The 19,963-nt window shown below is 37.6% G+C and overlaps 2 protein-coding genes across 2 annotated transcripts; one reads left to right on the top strand and one right to left on the bottom strand.

Moving 5' to 3' along the window:
- The first annotated feature begins 705 nt into the window (after nucleotides 1-705).
- On the top strand, nucleotides 706-3,216 carry LOC121637027 (cytokine-inducible SH2-containing protein-like). The gene is made up of 4 exons (XM_041980913.1): nucleotides 706-1,017; nucleotides 1,330-1,388; nucleotides 1,946-2,109; nucleotides 2,310-3,216. Exons 2-4 carry the CDS (start codon nucleotides 1,369-1,371, stop codon nucleotides 2,804-2,806), a joined length of 681 nt encoding a protein of 226 aa, XP_041836847.1. The 5' UTR covers nucleotides 706-1,017; nucleotides 1,330-1,368; the 3' UTR covers nucleotides 2,807-3,216.
- A 97-nt stretch (nucleotides 3,217-3,313) lies between these two features.
- On the bottom strand, nucleotides 3,314-19,938 carry hemk1 (HemK methyltransferase family member 1). Its single transcript, XM_041980912.1, has 11 exons — nucleotides 19,644-19,938; nucleotides 15,240-15,413; nucleotides 15,047-15,138; nucleotides 14,866-14,959; nucleotides 14,624-14,761; nucleotides 8,253-8,317; nucleotides 8,067-8,116; nucleotides 7,864-7,969; nucleotides 4,452-4,547; nucleotides 4,089-4,199; nucleotides 3,314-3,910 (listed from the first exon to the last, which is right to left on the bottom strand). Exons 1-11 carry the CDS (start codon nucleotides 19,719-19,721, stop codon nucleotides 3,847-3,849), a joined length of 1,068 nt encoding a protein of 355 aa, XP_041836846.1. The 5' UTR covers nucleotides 19,722-19,938; the 3' UTR covers nucleotides 3,314-3,846.
- Nucleotides 19,939-19,963: the final 25 nt, after the last annotated feature.

The raw sequence follows: 19,963 nt of genomic DNA on the forward strand, positions 1-19,963 counted from the left end.
CTAGGTCTGCATGTAAAAGTATGAGAGATGACCATCGTTTGAAATATTTTCTAATACTTCACCCTGAACAGGATGCCTAACAATCCAGAGAAAATTCAGCATTAGCATCAACTTCGACAAATCTTTCATTATTATTATTATCATCATATCTACGTTTACTAAATATGGCTATTTACTGTTGAAGCAAAATGGTATATAAAAATAAATAAAACTTAAAATTTTAAAAATAAGACAAAGCAGAAGTCTCATAGTGAGATTTGGGAGGAAATGTTCGGAGAGATAAAATGTGCTAGTGCAAGCAACCTTGACTAACGCATTCACAGGATTGGACTAAACTATTAGTTGGTTTAACAAACCACAATCCAATATAACCATAATCCAATACAAAAAAGAGGGTTAAAAGTAGCACACGTATTAGGTAAAATGAAAATTTCTCAGGCCTTACAGAAGAGTTAAGCCATTCTTGAGTTGTCTAAATAATAACTTGTTTTCCTCGTGTAATCCCACTCTAAACCTCCAAGAAAACCTCTCGCCGTGTTTTTCCAAACAGGATAGAGGGAAATCTATATTACTGGAAATAGCCTGTGTGCATTCCTATTATCTTTAATGTCGAGGCGGCGAATTCCCAGAATGAAGGCTCTGTCAGGGCCGCCTGGCAGGGCGGAGCAAAGCCCTGCAATTATTCCTGGAAAGCGAATAGCCAGAAGCAGCCGCGCGGTTCCTGGGAGCGAGCGCGCGACGTTTCAGCGAACCAAGCGGAAGCCGCGTGAGACTCGGGAAGAGATGCTCCCTAAAACTCGACCACGAATAATGTCAGGGCTCGTCATGGTTATCCCGAGAGTTAGCCCTAAAGACAAAAAGGTCCGCTTGTCCAAAAAACGGGTTTAGTGAAGCAGTTGACTGTCCGGAGACTGAACTAGCAGCGGCAGTTGGAGCGGAATGGGAGTTGATGCGACCGGCGTGACGTCAGAGCTGCCGGTGCTATGAGGAGTTCTCAGAATAGACTTCTAGGAAACGGTAAATTTTAAAAGCCAAGCCTTTACACTCCCTTCACACATTTGGATCCCATTCTGGCGACAGCATACTCCGAACCACTGCTGTAGAGTCAGGAACGTTTTACATTAAGCTCGCTTTTTAATTTTTTACCCTACAGTAGTATAAAGTCGCTGTTTTCATTTTAACGACAGGAGCAGATCCTGTAGGCGGAACTCTCCTTGTACGCTTTCAGACAACTTTTCAAATCAAACCAATGCTTCAGGTTTGTTTGTTCAGTAAATGCATTGTTTCTGAGAGCATCGCTTCCATTTTTGTTTTTGTTATTTTGTAAAGAAGGAACCCATAGGATTTCATCCCAGAAGACTTAAAAGCATGATCCTCTGTGTACCCGGGTGAGTATTATTTTTTTTTTCTTCTTTTTTCCCCCCACTTTTCTCTCTAAATGTAACAGCTGATACATAAAAAAATAAAATCTAGCCTATTTTATTTTACATGTAGAATATGTTTAGTTGGTGGTAAATCGCATTCAAAGTTACATTTAAAAATCCTTAATGCAGATGCAGACTGTCGTCTTTCAGCAAATTGTCTTCCCACGAAGGCATAATGGGGTACAACTAGCTTCAAATTCCCAGTACAAAAAAAAAAAAAGGGGGGGGGGGGGGTATTTATTAATACTAATATAGTAACAAGAATGCAACATTTCAGCTGGAAAGTCTGATTCAGGCAATAAGGTAAAACACAGCAAGTCAAAATTAGAATTAAGCTATATTGTTACTGTAATTAATTAAGAAGGGGAAAAGCCAAACACAAAGAATTCTTGTTTAATGGAAAAAAAAAAATCTGGAATCTTAAAGCGTGTTATAATCTGCTGTAATTTTTTATTTTATTTATTCCATGCTGTATTTTTTTTCTTCTGCTAATTAAACCCAATCTTCCATCTTATTTTTAGTCCCAGAGCTCTTCAGCCTACCGTTCCATCCACTGAGGCTCTGCGGGGCATGCGGGCAGGAACTGTACCTCCTACCCCTTGTCTTCAAAGCACTCCACCAATATGGGATCCCACAAAGGACCTAAGGGCAATTGCCAGCAACTTCTGCCATCTAGAAAATTCAGGTACTATTCAAAACTAAGCAATTTTTAGCCACTATTTATATAAGACACTAAAACATACCACTGTTTTTAAAAATTTCTCTCAGTTCTGAAAGATTTAATTAAATTGGTAGTTTTTAATAAATATCAGGCCACATACAGAATGATGTCAGAATAAAACTGACTGTTTACAGTGACTAATATTTTAAAATATGTCTGTGTAGGATGGTACTGGGGAGCTGTAACGGCAGCTCAGGCTCACGCTGCACTTCAAGAAGCATCCGAGGGAGCCTTTTTGGTACGGGACAGCAGTCATCCGCTATATATGCTGACTCTTTCAGTCAGGACAGCTCGTGGACCCACAAGTATACGGATCCAGTACAGTGGTGCCCAGTTTTTGCTGGACTCTAGCTCCCCAGCTAGGCCCAGCCTGTCGTCTTTCCCCAATGTTCCCAGTTTGGTGCAGCACTACATGGGACCGGAAAGGAAAACTGAGGAGGGGAAGGTTGTGGAGGAGGTTTCTTCAAAACCTTCTCAGCACGCTGCTCAAGAGTCGTCTGTGGTACTAAAACTAAAGCGGGCTGTGTACAAGCCCCAGAGCCTCCCTTCCCTACAGCACCTTACACGTCTCGTCATTAACAGACACACTGAATGCTGTGACCAGTTACCACTCCCAAGGCCTCTGCTGCGTTACTTACAGGACTATCCCTTTAAGGTATGAAGGGGTCTGCCACTCTATCCCTATGGCTGAATCTCAGCGTATTTAAAGAAAAAAAAACTGTCAAACAGGGTCTCTCTGTACTTGTGGAGGTCAGTGACAAAAATGTTGACAAAATATGTCCAAATTCATTTAAAACCAATGTGTCTGGTTTCAGACTGAAATTGTTTTGAGTGGGTGGAGAAACATCCCCAGTTGACTTGAGAGAAAAACATGGTACTGTAATCTACACTTACTTTAAGATGGATGTGGAAATTGTCTTTTTTAACCTCACTGGTTCTGGATGTACATACTGTCCTTAAATACAGATTCCATTGAGACGTCTTTTATGCCATTTTATTTTTCTAAGCAAAGCATTTTTTGTACCTTTTACATGTGTACATTTTTCTATTAAAGTAGCAAACTCGAATAGATTTTCATCTTTTACATCCCTTTTCTTATTTTTCTGCATTTCTTGAAATCCAAGCATTATTCACAGGATATAGGGAAACACTGTCATCATCATTAGTCATCACATGATGACACTGACACTTTTTACGAAATATTTTCACCATAATCTAACTTTGAAACACAAAGACTTGGTGGCCTTTGAGCTTTAAGTATGTCAGAGAAGTAGATCGTGTGAGGAAGTAAATGCCACATTATGTGTTTTTTTGCTCAACAATACACACTGTCTGTATCTGAGTCAGCGAGTGGACAAGCGAAGGGGAGGACCGTTCATCAGTGGATTCACAGAACTACTGAATGCTTCCAGGGAGGAGGGGTGGGGGAGGATTCTGAGAGGGAGGGTTCTAAGAAAAGCTTCAGTAATTACCTTCAGCTTTGAACCTGCTTTTGTGGCATCGTGTGCATATTTTTATTGTGAGGCAGGGTGTGATCACAACTGTTACCAGATTAAAAATGATACAGGGACGTGAAAATGATTTAGAGAATTTTGAGGAAATTAAATCAGTGCAAGCGCCTGCTCAGTGGCTTGATGGGGGTAACATGGGCTGAGACTGTAGCAAGTTGAGCTAAAGCCAATGTAATAGGATCTTAGTTTCTCAATCCTGATCCAGCTCGTGGTCCTTGTTTGACTTCTCTTTCTGTAGGATGCTGAATCGAGGCCTATAGTAAAAAAAAAAAAAACAAGATGTTGCAGATGCTGACTCTAAACTGGTGTTGCAAAAAAAAAAAAGCAGAGCAGCTATATTTAAATCAAATAACAGGAACTGACAGCATGATGCTACATGTTAAAATAATCTAATTTTCAGGTGACGGATACAAACAAGTTTTCTATACAGACCTGCCGTTGATGTCATTTCGTGTTTCCACATACTGCAGCTCTTCCACATTCACCTCCACCCAGTCTCGAATAAGCGGGGGGTGTCTGGGGTCCACTTCCAAGTAAACACGACTGTTTATCACAGGGAGGACGCCACAAAAAGGATTAAAATTTAATTAACAAGAGGGCAGGATTATAAGAACCCAGAGATCAGACCAGTGGCCTATCCCTGGAACTGTATTCACTGGAAGTCTTTTAGAAAGCTTAACTCATTAAATGGGCAACACGATACATGTGTTTTTCAGACTGTGCTGTTCGTGTGACAAGCCGTCACCACCTTCGGGAATTAAACCCAGGTGTGAGTGAGGCAGTGGCGTTCCTCACCCATGATTTGACAGAACGTGGGGTGCCAGAGTTAAAATTTTCTTGACCACATTTAGGCCGTCTTCTCCTCCATCTAAAGCAGAATGGTCCTCAAACCTGGGAGATGCAAAATATACCAGTACATTACTAAAAATGCATCTACACAAAATGATGCATAAGACAAATTAATCATTTTTTTTAGTTAATTTAACACACACTTAATTGGCTACTTACATTTATTTTTCAAGAACATTTAAAAATATCACTTAATTTTAAAACTCCTATTTAACATTCACAATGTAATTACTATTTGAATTTAAGATTACCAGAGTGTGATCTGTCAAATCTTTTCTAGCATATGTTAATTTCCTAAAAATATTTAAATACCCAGTAATGGTAATTTGTACCTACTACAAAATTCAACCTGCTTTTAACCCCTACCTTTAAGGTATTCATTGGTTATGGAAAATGGAGAGATGAAGCACCATTTTGTTTTCTTGTCCTTCTTTCTGCAAGACGCATTTCTTTGTGCAACTTTAAGTCTTGTGGTTTATAATTACAAATCCAGCTTCATGACTTATCTTATAAATCCCGTAATTTAAATATAAACCAAATGCTTCAAGACACATTTTAATCACAAAGTATTTTATCTTTTAAATTGAATCCAACTGAGAATACGGAGAAAGAGACGAGACTCAATAACCCTTTTAAATGATTCATAATTTACAAATGATACATAATTTATAAATGTGTAAACCATTTTGTAAATTACTTTGGTACTTGTAAATTTGTGTTTAACACAAAAATATCAGGCAATTTTAAAATGTAAAATCACTTAACACAGGTACGCATTACTGAGTGCCCAAAAATATAATATGAATAATAAAATATATTTTGCACACAGATTTTTACCTTCAGTCTTTCAGATTTGATCATTTTGTGCTTAAGGCTCCTGTTTATTATCAGCCATACATGGATCACATTACGTTTGTGCATGGATCAGCTTGCACGTGCATGTAGGATTTTGAGACTTCTTTCACGTGTCCGGACTCCTCACAGATCCAGAAATACATGGTGCATTTAAGTGCTGGTGGAAAGCTGGATAATCTTGTTTTGAAGTGGATTCTAGTGTTATTTTCTTCTAAAGTTATTTCAAAGTGGGAAGGATGCTTTGGAAGGTGAGAGAAAAGTTAATCACCCATTACTTATAAGATAGATTAGACAAACAGATTAGAAGGGCTAGACCAGCAGATCAAACAGACAGAGTGTAAGATCTAGTTGTCGCTTTACTTTTGACCCTACAGCATATTAATATTTGAGACTTCTGTTAGTAAGGCTGGATATTTTTGTCATTTTGGTATCGATCAGATACCAAGTAAATCTTGATTTAGGTCTTTAATTATTAATCATGACTATGATCATAAAAAAAAAACTACACAAAATTTTTTTTCAAATAAAACCTTTTTATTAATAAACCGAATGGAAGAACTGAGATATTTACATTTAAGCTTTCTTGTTTGTAAACAATATAAAATAACATCAACAATGTCACAAAATAATGAAATAATTGTTATTCCCTTTGATTACACACAACTGTTAGAGAAAAATAAAATCAATAGTGCAAATGAGTTTAAAAAAACAAAACCTACTATTGGTTGGCTCTCATTCACTTTTTTTTGGCTTTTTGCCTCCAAAGCCCCCTACAAGAAAACTATTGATCTCATCACGCTGGTATTGAAAGATACCAATACTAGTCTTGGTATTGATACTATTGGTACTTGGATTGATCTCCCTAGGCCTATCTGTTAGAGAATAATTTATCATATTATTTACCTGTGTTAACAAGTTGAATCTATGTCTTATAAAAAAAATAAATAAAAAAGAAAATGGTAAGACTGTCAAGTTAGACTGTCAGGCATATATTCATGTATCAGGTTAATCACAGGTTAATCTGTCTGCTTCCTGTGTTTCAGACACAGCTGGCTATGCTGTACATCTTGTACCTTAAAAGGTTTCCCGGCCACAGATTAACCTGTGACCGCTTACATCTGTGGTGCCTAAAATAACAGTGTAGACATCTGTTTTCTTTTCTTTCTTTCTTTTTTTTTTTTTTTATTTTGTAGGAGTGGTGGGTTTAAAGACAGATTCAGCTTTTTAACACATGGTGAATAATATCAAATGATTTGTCTTTACACAGAAGTAACTAATGTTAATAGCATCAGGCCAAAAGTTTTGGGACAACTGGACATTGCACCAAAAGTGTGCTGTAGCCTGCTCATCTGTCTGTCCATCCATCCATTCATCCATCCATCCATCCATCCATCTCTGAATAAAGGGGAGACTAACTGACAAAATAAAATAATATTTGAAGCACTTGAATTAAATTGCAGATAACCCAGCTTTCTACCAGCACAAACACACCATGTAACTGCAAGGAGGCTTGTGCGGATTCTCATTTCTTCTATTTAGCTAGATTTTACTGTTCATTATTGGGCCTGTGTGTTTATTATTTCATCTGCATGCATGCAGATGACAACTGAACAATGAACCTTGAGTCTGAACATATAAAAGGAGTCTCAAAATTCCACAGGCACATGCAAACTGACACATGCACAAACGTATTTTGATCCATGCCCGTCAGTCATTGCATACACATGTGTTTAACCATGTGTATGCACAGGAGCCCTTTTGAACACAAAAATCATTTAGAGTTTAAAATATATTTGTTAAATATTAATGTTTATGAAGTCTGTAATGTGTGCACATTACACATATTTGTGAGTACTCAAAGTTATTATTATTGAGCTTAAAGATGTTCATTTTGTCTTCTAATCTCAGTGATATAAGTTTTTTTTCTTCTATTCAGACAATAATAGTAGGATGTTGCAACATGCCTGACATGTTTCGGCTGTCACCTGAAGCCTTCCTCAGAAACGTCTGCTAACACATTGCTGATGTGTTAGTAGTTGTTTTTTGTAGATGTGGCCGTTTCACCAAACCTGTCAGATTCGTTGGGATGGCCACGCCCCCCACCACGTGGTGGTCTCTGGATTAGGGAATACCAGGTGTGTGAGAGCATGTACGCTCCCTTGTCCCAGATAAAGAAGGCAATCAAGATCAGGAAGCAGGCTAGCAACTCCATAAACTGGGACGAGGGGGCGTACGTGCTCTCACACACCTGGGGTTTCCTACTGTTATTGTCTGAATAGAAGAAAAAAAACCTTATATTATTACTGAGTTTAATTTCTCTCCAAAATGTGAATGACTTGCATAAATTGCATAATTGGACCATGTAAAGATTATATATATGTAACCAATTTCCACTGTATAGAGAATAACTATATCCATAATAAATAGCCATCAGTTTTTATATTACTTGTAAATGCAATAATGTACAATAAAAGCTCTAAATGGCTAGATATATCACTATCACCTAAATATCTCCGGTTCCAGTGATGCCATATCCTCTGAAAACAGGTATGGAGGGTTACTGACCAAAGCTGAAGTGTTGCTAAAAAATCTCAACACTGTTTCTGCATCTGAAAAACACAACAAGAAAAAGTACAGCTCTCAAAATTAGCAGGTGCTTGGGTTTGTTATTCAAATAGGTACAGTATTTGTACTGTTCCTGCATACCTTTCATCACATCGATATGATAAGTCTGTAATCTGTCCTGAAGCCCCAACCTGTAAAGGCAAATCTTTTTTGCAGTATTTATGTAACAGTGCACAACACAGTTCACAAAAACATTTCACACTCAAAGAATAAATCAATAGTCATGGACAATTACAGTTTGGGTTTTGTGTGCTATGGCGAAATTACCTCAGTGCATTTTCTCTGGTTAAATCCACTGCATCCTGACTTTGATCCAAGGCAAATGCTTTAAGCTGGTGAAAGAAAACAAAAGCAGCAATTAAAACCTGTTGTGTTCTCAGGGGAAATTTCTCAGCCTCTTTCAATTTTATTCTTTTTATCTGCATAAGGTGAAGATCTTTTTAAAGGATTTTGTAAGGGAAAGAAGATGATTTATCCAATATCTGCAACTTCCTAATTCTTTCTTGAGGTTGAAGGCTATATTTGCCAACCACTAATTACATAAGACACTTAAACACACACCAGACAGGTTTTAGAATAAAAGTGAAATGTGTGCAATAGAATGAAACACACGTGGAATCTGCAAATGGTCTGGAAAGAACAGCTTTGGTTATCCTTAAATTGACTCAGCTAGTGTATTAACTTCGTTCCTATGTTATGTGCCTGGTTTTATTACCTCCGAGGTTACGGGGTTAATTTTTGAGTTTTTATGTTATAAGTTATCTTTATAGTACAGATCCATTTATAAGCCAGACCCATCTACAGGCAGATGTTAACTGCCATGTCATCAATACATTTGTAAATGTCTGTGTCTTTTATCATCTACTAATGATGAATAATGTAAGATCTGTTTATCAATTCCTTCGTTTTGATGTTTTTACTTTTTTTTCTCTTAAGGAAACCAAGTAATAACTAACTTGAACACAGTGCTTCTTATATATATATATATCTTATACATACATATATATATACATATATATACATATATATATATATATATATATATATACATATATATACATATACATATATATACATATACATATATACATATATATACATATATACATATACATATATATATATATATATATATATATATATACACATATATATATATACATATATATATATATATATATATATATATATATATATATATATATATATATATATATATATATATATATATATATATACTGTAAGAGTAGTGGGGATGTGCTTTGTGCTGATTTGGGTTTCTTTTTTCTTTCTTTTATTTATTTATTTTTTGTTTGTTTTGTTTTTATCCTCTCCTGGCTTTGTTTTGTATTTTCTCCTTTCTAAGCCTAAAACTGGATCACAAATTTTTCTTTTTTGCAGTCTTTCACAGATATTTAGTTGGGATGCTTCTCAGCTGTCTATTATTTTTTTAGCAAGTTGACTCCAATGACAACCTAATCTGCCCAGTCTGGATCGAATGGCTACCAGTGGGAATTGCAAAGGCCATAATCATCCTGTGAAATGTAAGAAAGTCTTCACCTATAGGACCTTAAGCATCTTTGAGCATTGCATTCCTCCAGGAGACCCATTTAAAGAACTTGGATCATTTAAGAATAAGTGTTGGTGTGTTGGTGAGGTGTACTATTCAAAATTCAATGGGAAAGCGAGAGGAACTACAATTCTTATTCACAAATCTACACTGTTTATCATGTCTCAGGTTATCGCTGACCAGAATGGATGCTATGTTGTAGTATTGGGCACACTATACAACACACCTTTAACACTAGTTAATATATATGCCCCTAATTGAGATGAAATTCTTTAATGAGCTTTTCTCATCTCTTCCTGTTACCAAGGGACACCAACTGATAATTGGTGGAGATATGAATTGTGTTTTGGAGCCTAAGCTAGACCGCTCCTCCACACGACCTATGCAGACTTCGAAGTGCTCTTTGACTCTGCAGTCAAACTTAAAATCACTGGGAGCCGTTGATATGTGGCGATTCCTCCTCCCACCAGCCAGGCAACACTCCTTTTTCTCTCCTGTTCACCGATCCTACTCACGCACTGGCTATTTTTTATTGTCAAGCATCTTTTTTCAATGGTCAAAAAATGCTCATATGATACTATTGTAATCTCAGACCATTGCATAGCTCCTTCAAAAATAGACGAAGAAGAACACATTTACTGAAAGTATCTGAAATGATTAAGAGCTTGGAACTTCAACATTCTGTATCTCCATTCACAGATTTATACAAACATAGATTATGCCTGCAGTCAGAAGTTATTCTCCTTTCAAGCAAACAAATCGAGCAGATGATCCTAAAATCAAAAAGTCTGGTTTATGAACATGATGAGAGAGCATCCAAAATACTTGCTCATCAGTTACATTGCTCGGAGAAAAAAAAAAAGACAGGCAATATCTCAACTTAAAATTGAATCTGGTGACTTGACCTTTCATCCTAATGAAATAAACACGGTTCATGATATTTACAGGAAACTTTATGAGTCAGATTCGAGTCACAACATACAACTATTAGACAAATTCTTTTAAGGAATCTCCATTCTTGGTATAAGTGATGAGGTCAAGAGGGAACTTAATGAACACATTACCACGACTGAAACTGAGGAAACAATTAAAACAATACAAGGAGGCAAACCTCCAGGCTCAGACGGTTTGCTGGATGAATTCAATAAGACTTTTTACCAAAATCTTACTCCCATCTTGAAGGAAATGTTTAGGGAATCCTTCTCAACAATGGCTCCCCCTCTGACCCTTAATGAGGCAACAATATCCTGAAACCAAAGACCCCTTAGAAACTTCATCTTATCGACCAATCTCACTTTTAAATGTTGATTTTAAAATACTCTCCAAATGTCTTGCCAGACGGCTGGAGAAATTTTTACCAACAATAATCTCACAAGATCACACCAGGTTTATTAAGGGGAGGCATGGTTTCTTTCATACGCAGATTACTTCAAATTTTATACGCACCTCCCTCCCCTCAACCAGAGACTGTTTTATTCCTTGATGCTGAGAAAGCCTTTGGCCGGGTGGATTGGGACTATCTATATTATACCCTTGCTAAATTTGGTTTTAGTGACTAATACATATCTTGGATTAAGCTGCTGTATTCATCTCCTTTGGCGCAAGTGCAGACCAAAAGAGATTAATCAAATTATTTTCCACACCACCATGGCACGAAGCAAGGTTTTCCCCTATCTCCACTCCTCTTCACAGTTGCAGTTGAGACCCTAGCAATTAAACTCTGTTCTGAAGCGGGTTTTATGGTAGTGTTCAGAGGAGGGGAGGAGCATAAACTGTCCTTATAGTATATGCAGATGACCTTTTGCTTTGCATCTCTGATCCCACGACATCACTACAACCCATTTTAGGTACACATGATCACTTTGGAGAAATTTTAGGCTATAAACTGAACATTTCTAAAAGCAAGGTACTTCCTATAAACAATACTGCAAAAAATCTCTCTTTGGCTTTGGTTCAACCTCAGAATATATACATACCATGGGGTTAATATCCTATAATTTCACAGAAAATTATTCAACTTAAATTTCACTGTCCTTTTAAAAAATGTCAGGAAATATCTCAAACAATGGAACATCCTTTATCTCTGGCTGGACGAATTAATGCAATTAAGATTAACATAAAATTTGACCTTGTATCAACACCCATTTTGACACAAATAGATAGAAACCATTCTTTCCTGCCATCTTTACAAGATTTGGTCTTTGGTGTCTGGAAAGCAAAGGGCTTTAGCACTTTTGGAGATTTGTACATCGATGGCATCTTTGCCTCTTTCACTCAGTTGAAACAGAGATATAATTAAGTCGCTACCCAGATTTTTATATGTCTGCAGGTCAGAGACTTTGCTCGATCAAATTTAAATTCCCCTACCTGCCAAACAAAACTACACTAGAAAGCATTCTGGACAAAAAACCACTTGGGAGGGTTTAGTCACCCAAATATATAACCCAATTTCCAGATCTGACAGCTCTTCCTTATCTATAGTCAAAAGTTCATGGGAGGAGGATTTAAAATGGCATCTAAATAACAATACCTGGGATTTTGGACACGGTCCACTTGTCTTCTATCTGTGTGCAGCATGAGCTGTTGCAATTCAAAATTCTCCACCGCTTATACTATACTAAAGAGAGATTAGCCAAGATATGTCCTGATGTGAACCTCATGTGTGCAGGATGTAAAAATCAAACAGGGACACTTAATCACACTAAGTGTTTTGAACTTGCTCCAGACTCTCTGAATACTGGGGGGAAATATTAACTCTTTCAGGGACATTCAAAATTTACTTTTTCTTTAACTCATTCTCCATTGGTAGCATTATTCAGATGGCCCTGAGGAGGCTGATCTTCCAAAATATAAATGAAATGCTACAGCTTTTGATTGCAAGAAGATAATTGTCCTTATGTGGAAAGACGAGAGACCACCCACCCAGTTACTGGATTAATGAGCTAATGCAGTTTTTGGGTCTGGAGAAAATTAGATCCACTCTGAGGGGTTCAATAGGCAGATTCTATGAGACCTGGCAGCCATTAATGTCATCTGTTTAAAACTCCTAATTTGATTTAATAATCAGAGGATAGCTGCAGAGAGTGGGAAGCCAGCTCATACTAGGAAGTGATGATACACCTGATCAAGCTTTACAAGCTTTTCCTTTTTTTTTTAAAAAAAAATGTATTTAATTTTCATTTATTTATTCTCTGTCTGGATTGGGAAGGGGGTTCATGGAGTTTAATTTGCTACGTTTGATATGGTTGGATAATTACTGATATTGTATTATAGCAAAAAATAAATAGTCTAAAACAAAGAATAAAAACACAAACATTCACAATGATAATCTACAACATTAAAACCACTGATGTGTAGAGTAACAATGCTTATCTTGTTGCAATAAAATGTTCTGCAGGAAAAACAAATCATCAAATGGCATCATATGCATGTTGCATTGACATCTGTAACTAACCTTGACAGTTTAACAATTTAACCATATGGGGTTTTACAGAAAACAGAAAAGCAAAGCCCAGAGATTATCTTGCCAACATTCTGGTACCAGACAATCCAGATCCTCAAACATTCTCGTCCACACCCTGGCTTTATGTGGGATAGACTGGGCTTGCTTTTCACAGACCTCATCAGAGCCCACAGATTAGATTAATATTTGGGGAGTATGAAGGCCAGATAAACACCCCAGACTCTGTTGTGTTCTTTAAGCTTTTCCTAAGAAGTTTCTGTGAAAAGCAAGCCCAATCTATCCCACACAAAGCCCAGAGGATATCTTGCTAACATCCTGGTACCAGACAATCCAGACATTCTCAAACATTCTTGTCCACACCCTGGCTGGTCAATGCTCTTCTGGCTGCATGAGTATCTACTCAGTTTTAATTACCTGATTATAATTATGGTAGTTTTCATGTTATGGCTGATTGATGTATATATCAATAATTATCAGTCAAGTCTCAATCAACATTGCTATACTGGGGATCAATCAATCAATCAATTAAACTTTATTTATATAGCACTTTTCATGCAGAATTGCAGCACAAAGTGCTTCACATAATAAAAAAAACAACAGCTTTTGCATCGTAAAAGCATTTTAAAAACACCAGTGGTCACACACCTATCACAAAAACAAATCAAACCACAGACACACCTCAATATGCTCTCTCTCACACACACACACAGAGATTAAATGGACATAGACCTGCCCCCCCCCTCCTCCAAAACAAGCTGTCTCTAAAAATAACTATGTAAACGAACATCTCTTGGCAAACGATATCCTTCCACGCCAAGACTACATCCCCAAGAGGGGTGTAGTCTTTTCATGACAGTACTGTGAAATTATCAAAACTGGAAAAACACAATGCTTACAATCAGCAGATGGACTGGTGAAAATGATAAATATTTGATCATTTTATGAAATTGAAAGTATATATATGAAAGTATTTGGCACTAAAAGAAGTCTCAGGACACATTTTTTTCTAAACACAACCTCACATTCACATGAGAACTCATCTTCCTGGGCTCCAAGTGATCTTTTTGTGATCAAAACACAAAGGTTAAGATTAATCAACATCCTGTACTCAATACAAAGTGCAATGAGAATTAACAATGGTGCCTCTTTTTTCTGGCTGGTTCTGTATGATTCTGTTTGGTTTATCTAACTCTTTGCAATTTATTCATGAATTGGATAGATGGTTCATAATTTTTTTAAATACCTGCAATGGCTAAATGGTTTCTATGGAGTATTTCCAGATGGTTCTGTGATACAACTCAACCTGAGGGAACATCCGTGTCTTGTAATCTGTGAATAATGAATCTCCATGTTGCCAGTCCATCTGTTAGATGTTGAGCTGTGTCACTGGATATGTGCAAACTTCAGCCTGCTGCTACAGAGATCATAAATAAAAACTAAGTAGTCGTTGACCTCGAACTCTGACAGCCATGAATGTCTGTGCAGAATTTCCCGGTAATCAGTATTTTAGCCTGAATGAATTTTATGAAGCGATTAAAAAAAGAAACATTAATAACCACAATGTGTGCCTGAAAATCCATTTCCTAAAATTAACACAAACCTTACCTGAGGCAGACTCTTCAGCAGACTAAGAGAAATTGCACCAGAACCACATCCCACTTCCAAGCATGTCTGCTGAGATGATGCACTTAATCCCATCCCAGGGTTTCTCTGGAAATCTGTAAGCACCAGTTCAACCAACTCCTGCAGCATCAAAAAAAGAAAATAAAAACATTATTCTAGTAACATGCAACTGATCACCAGTTTTAGCCCATTTCTGATCAGAACCTATTTTCATTCTCTCCAACCTCAGTTTCAGGTCTTGGTATGAAAACAGGTGGCCTCATCTTCAGCGTCAGGTCTCTGAAGTCCCACTCCTCAATGACATACTGCACTGGCATTCTGCACAAGAGTGTTTAAATATTCTTAGTTTAAAAAAAAAGGCATTAAATATATTTGTACAGAGATTTTGCGCATGTAGAAGCTAACCTAGAGAGACGTCTGGTGCAGAGCTGCCACACCTGTTCGGTTTTTTCTGGGCTGAGAAACTCTGTTAACCTCCCCTGCTCAAGACTCTGTATCTGTGTGAAGATCAGGAAGAGACACTTCATTTGAAAACAGCTCTTAAGTTAGAAGCATTACATCATGAAATTTAGAATGAGCTTAGAAAATTGCAACTCACTGTTTTAGCTCCGAGGAGATGAGCAATGATGTGCTGGCTTGATTGCTCAGGCTCTGTCACACCTCTCTTTTCAAAGTGCCTCTTCCAAAAGTCCACCGCCTCAAGTGCCGTGATCCGGCCAGCAGGTAAGGCTGGAGAGCTGCATGAGCGTATGTCATGGAAGCTCCAAATCCCCTAAATGTATGACATTTAACAAAGCTTCTAAAAGGGTTCTAATGAAAACTCTCTGCACATTTAAACAGTTCTTTTTGGAGTTGCATGATCCTGGAATTTTTCCAATATCTTCCAATATTTTCAAACCCATTTTGATCAGTTTAAATACTTATTTTTCATCTAACTGCAGAGAATATCCAGGCTGTCCTGTAGCAGAATTAACATTACTTAATTTGTCCTCAACTAAACTTAGCACAAGTAAGGAAATTTGCACCTGAACCATTGTTTCTTGGGTTGCCAGGTGTGTGCCAGTCACAGATGTATGGCTGGCACCTAATTGTCACCAAATCAACCTGACGTATTGGAATGAGATTCTGGAGCCAGTGGCAACCCCATATCTCTAGAAACTGAGACCTAACTCCATCCTCCAGGATGACAATACTCTCCCCCACAGAGCTAGGATCATCGTCGGAGTACCTCCAGAGTTTGTGAGCGGAGAGAATATGGGATGGCCTACAGTATGAGGAGCAGGTGCAAAGCTGCATATGGATCTTCCACACTCTACTGAGTTCATGACAGTGTAAAATAAACAAGTGTAAAAAAAAAAGGCCAACAAATGTTGTTTTTCTTTATTACTGTGGGAGAGTGCAAACATCCCATCCAGGAGTGAGTACCAACTGTAGAATTTTACAGGGGATTCTGGTACATTTTTGGGGGCACTACACATTTTTAGCTGTGTTGCTCATTTCACAGACATGATCCTTGTAAAGGTGACTAAGCAGATTTTCCAGCCATGTTTAATACACCAATTAGTATTAGAGGGGAGAAATAATTAACCAAAAACAAATTTTCTTACTATTTGTGCAATATTTGTTTCTATGGACTAGTTACAAATCCAGATATGAAATATGTTGTTTAAATAAATATATGTATATAAAAGTACTTAATTTAGATGTAAAACATGCCCTATTTATTCTTACGAGAGATTTTCACTTAAAACTATTAACTTCACAAGGACTTACTTTGATTTAACTTTCCAATAAATAATCCTGACAATGGCCACAACCAGGGAAAAACAACCTTCACTTCCTGCCAATGTCTATTTTGGATAAATTTTTATTAGGGATGCACCGATATGAAAATTTTGGCCGATACCGATATCCGATATTAATATTGTTGTTATGGCCGATAACCGATATTTACTGATGTTGATATATATATTTTGTTTTAAAAGGTTTAAGATTATCAAATTCTGTACAAAGTGAAAATAAGGCAAACATTAGGGGTGTTAGCTTCCCACCATTGTTTGTGAAGTTCTGGATGGCAGTTTTTTAGATGACATATCAAATTTGTGGTGCTGAACGAGTTCACACGGCATCCTCCTCGCATTACTTTGACTTTGCAGATATTGCATACTGCTTTTCGAGTACCTTCTTTCTACACTGTAAAAATTACCACACAGCTGAAATTGCTTCTTGCTTCAGTTACATCCCACAATGTAGTGCTGCATCGCTGTCACATGTCCAAACATGGCTGCATGGCCAAATCTTCCGACACACGTACACAATCAGCAATTAAATGAAAATAAATATCGGCTGTTAATATCGGCCCAGTTTTGCTTATCGGACCGATACCGATATGTTAAAAAATGACAAACATGGGCCGATATCGATATTAATGCCGATATATCGTGCATCCCTAATTTTTATATTTAATTTCTAAACCTTTATCAGCTTATATCATTGTGCATCAGTGGTGTAGTCTACGTCATCAAAAAGGTATACACCGTATACCCACTAGAAAAGGTCACAAATTTCCGTATAACCACTAAAAAATGCTCAAAGATGCGTAACATGTTTCGTGACATAACTTTCACTTTCCCGGTCATAAATTAGCCACGAAACCGGCCCGTTTAGACCATGAGGAATTCCATCAAAAGTGACGTTGAGCCACCGCAGAGAGAAAGCAGCTTGGTCCTTAACAGCTGGTGGCTGGTTGCTAGACAACAGCAAATTAAAGAGTGGCGGATGAGAGGAAGAAGAAGATGCAGCAGCAGCAGAAAAAGAAGAGGAAGAAAAATTTTTTGGCCGGTACGAGTAGTTAATGGAGAGGGAATGCAGAGAAAAAACATGAAAAGAAAACAAAGTTTCAGTGTGTCAGTGAGCGTGTTGCTACTGGTGCTGTTTCCACTGTTTCACACTACAGTTACACAGGAGGAGAGCCTGACGCTGTCGTCCAACCTGGGCCCCGTTTCAGAAAGCAGGTTTAGTGAAAACTCTGAGCTGGTCAACCCAGAGTTTCGCTTTAAACTCAGTCTGTTTAACCCGCTTTCTGAAACGGGGCCCCGGTGAGTGGAATCCGTGTGTTAAACAGCAGGTGATTGGCATATTAAATTATATAAAACTAGCTAACTAAAGTGGTGGTTTCATACTGCTGTTTTCTCTCTCTCTCTGTCTCTCTCTCTGTGTGTGTGTGTGTGTGCTCGTAGAAGAGACTTCGACCTGGCCGGTCTTGTGGAGTGAGAGTCAGGTAGGGGAATTTAAAAACAGGCATCTTTGGTTAAAGTGGAGAAACGGAAAGTTAGGTAAATGTTGGACATTTAAAGCTGGTAGAAACTATTTAAATGTACAAAGTTAATGCTATATTAGCATGTTATTATGGATAAATAAAACTGAAGACAATTTATAGTCATCTTAAATGTCCGTTAATTAGGACACCTTGTATACCATCAAATAAATAACTTACGTGTGTGTTTTGTGTAGTTGTCTCATTATTCAAGCTATTCAAGCTAAGTGTGGAATGTTTGCAATGATTTTTTATTTATTGAAAATGGATTTGTCTTGTTCTGTCAGTGGCTGTTCAGAGGTTAATTAAAGTGCAGCTGTTAATCAATTCACATCAGACTTCATTTATAAAGCGTTTTTCTTGCCAAAGGCAACACAAAGTGCTTTACATGATGAAAAAAATGTATGCATATTAAAGTAAAACAAGCCTTCACACACTATATGACATAGCAATTTAAAAACACACTCATCATTGTCTCTCTCAGTCACACAGACATCCACATACATGCACAGAGCCGTACCCCCTCCCTACATTATACACAAACATGAACTCCGCAGTTTCTGTTTCTTAGTACAAAAATAATAAAAGTAATAAACATCTGGCTTGACGCCGCTGTGAGAAAACAAATCTTGGGGATCTGATCACACCAAGAGCCAGCCCACCCATTTCCACAGAGGCCACCCAGATCAGAGCAGGCCAGTGTCCACATCACAGCTGTAGGACTGCAGTACAGAACCCCCAGCCACTGGGACAAGGGCGATCACCACGGCAACAACCCCAGTCCAAGCAGGCAAAGCTCCTGGGGCGAAGGATCCCCATGAGGAAAAGGAATGGCTGTTACACATCTGGTGTTGTTTACATTTAGATAACACATAGCTTGTCTTTCATGATCTCAGTTATGTGTGGATGCAAACTTTAATAATTACTGTGGTGCTCATGAGCAAAGTATACGTTTATGAGCAGTTGCTGCTTTGGGAAGGGTGCTAGGGGACAGATGTTACACCAGGACATGATGTATGAGGGTGGGTGGGTGGGGGGGATCAGAGTATACCCACTAGAATAAACTAGACTACACCACTGTTGTGCATCCCTTGTTTTTAAGCCTATTATTATTTCTGAGTCACTGTCAAAATCTAAACTATTCTAGCCCAAGGTCAAATGCCACTGACAGTGCGGCTACAAATATTTTGTGGTATAGAACATCTTTCCTCTGTTCTGATTTAGTTCTCTATATTTTTAAGTTGCAAATGAATTCATGCTCGCTTCTGACTGTTAATATACCTCAATCATCACTTTTGAAGCTAGCATTTTACTTTTAATAAACTAAAATAATATTTAAATAATCAGACACTTGGATAACCGCTTTAGATTAACCAATAATGAAATTAGGTTTTCATTTAACCATCTATAGATACCTTTCCGGATGAAAGGGGTTGGACTATCAACCCCTTTTCCCCCCTCAGTTACACTTAATACAGTTGGTACACAGTAATAAGGATTTTGAGCAAAGGATGCCTGCTTATGTGTGCATCTGTAGAATAAATAGCTGAGTTTCTTATAATAATAATAATAATAATAAAAAAAAAATTCTCACACTCCTATTTATAGCGGTAGTATTTATCCAGTTGCCCTCATGTGCTAAATAAAGTACCATTGCAGTTTATACTTTAAACAAAACACAATTACCTTTGATCTGCTTCCGCTTGCCAAACAGGGTCTGTAGCCAACACACAGCGATCTTTTCCACATGGTTTCCATAAACATCACTCATTGATTATGCAGCTGTACTAGCTTCCTCGTGACAGCAGAACATATCTAACAATAATCCTACAAGTACACATTTTTTGTCCCTTTAACAAGACTAAATATGAAAGGGAAAAATGTTTTAATTAAACAGCCGCCTTCTTTAAATAGTTGGTAGGGTTTCCCACTCGTGGCGTTGAAAACCTTTTCTAGTCACATGACGCAAAACGTCTCCATCTGCGTTTGAGCTCGCGCAGTACTGA

This window comes from Melanotaenia boesemani, chromosome 3 (genome assembly GCF_017639745.1).
Source record: "Melanotaenia boesemani isolate fMelBoe1 chromosome 3, fMelBoe1.pri, whole genome shotgun sequence".
Taxonomy (NCBI): Eukaryota; Metazoa; Chordata; class Actinopteri; order Atheriniformes; family Melanotaeniidae; genus Melanotaenia; species Melanotaenia boesemani.

What these genes read in the sequence shown, in the direction of transcription:
- LOC121637027 (XM_041980913.1), top strand. Translation starts at nt 1,369, where the DNA reads ATGATCCTCTGTGTACCCGG. An exon ending in ATGATCCTCTGTGTACCCGG is followed by an intron (nt 1,389 to 1,945) that starts GTGAGTATTATT and finishes TCTTATTTTTAG; the next exon opens with TCCCAGAGCTCTTCAGCCTA. An exon ending in CTGCCATCTAGAAAATTCAG is followed by an intron (nt 2,110 to 2,309) that starts GTACTATTCAAA and finishes ATGTCTGTGTAG; the next exon opens with GATGGTACTGGGGAGCTGTA.
- hemk1 (XM_041980912.1), bottom strand. Translation starts at nt 19,721, where the DNA reads ATGTTTATGGAAACCATGTGGAAAAGATCGCTGTGTGTTGGCTACAGA. An exon ending in CAAGCGGAAGCAGATCAAAG is followed by an intron (nt 15,414 to 19,643) that starts GTAATTGTGTTT and finishes TCATACATTTAG; the next exon opens with GGGATTTGGAGCTTCCATGA. An exon ending in CACGTTCTGTCAAATCATGG is followed by an intron (nt 4,200 to 4,451) that starts GTGAGGAACGCC and finishes TGTGATAAACAG; the next exon opens with TCGTGTTTACTTGGAAGTGG.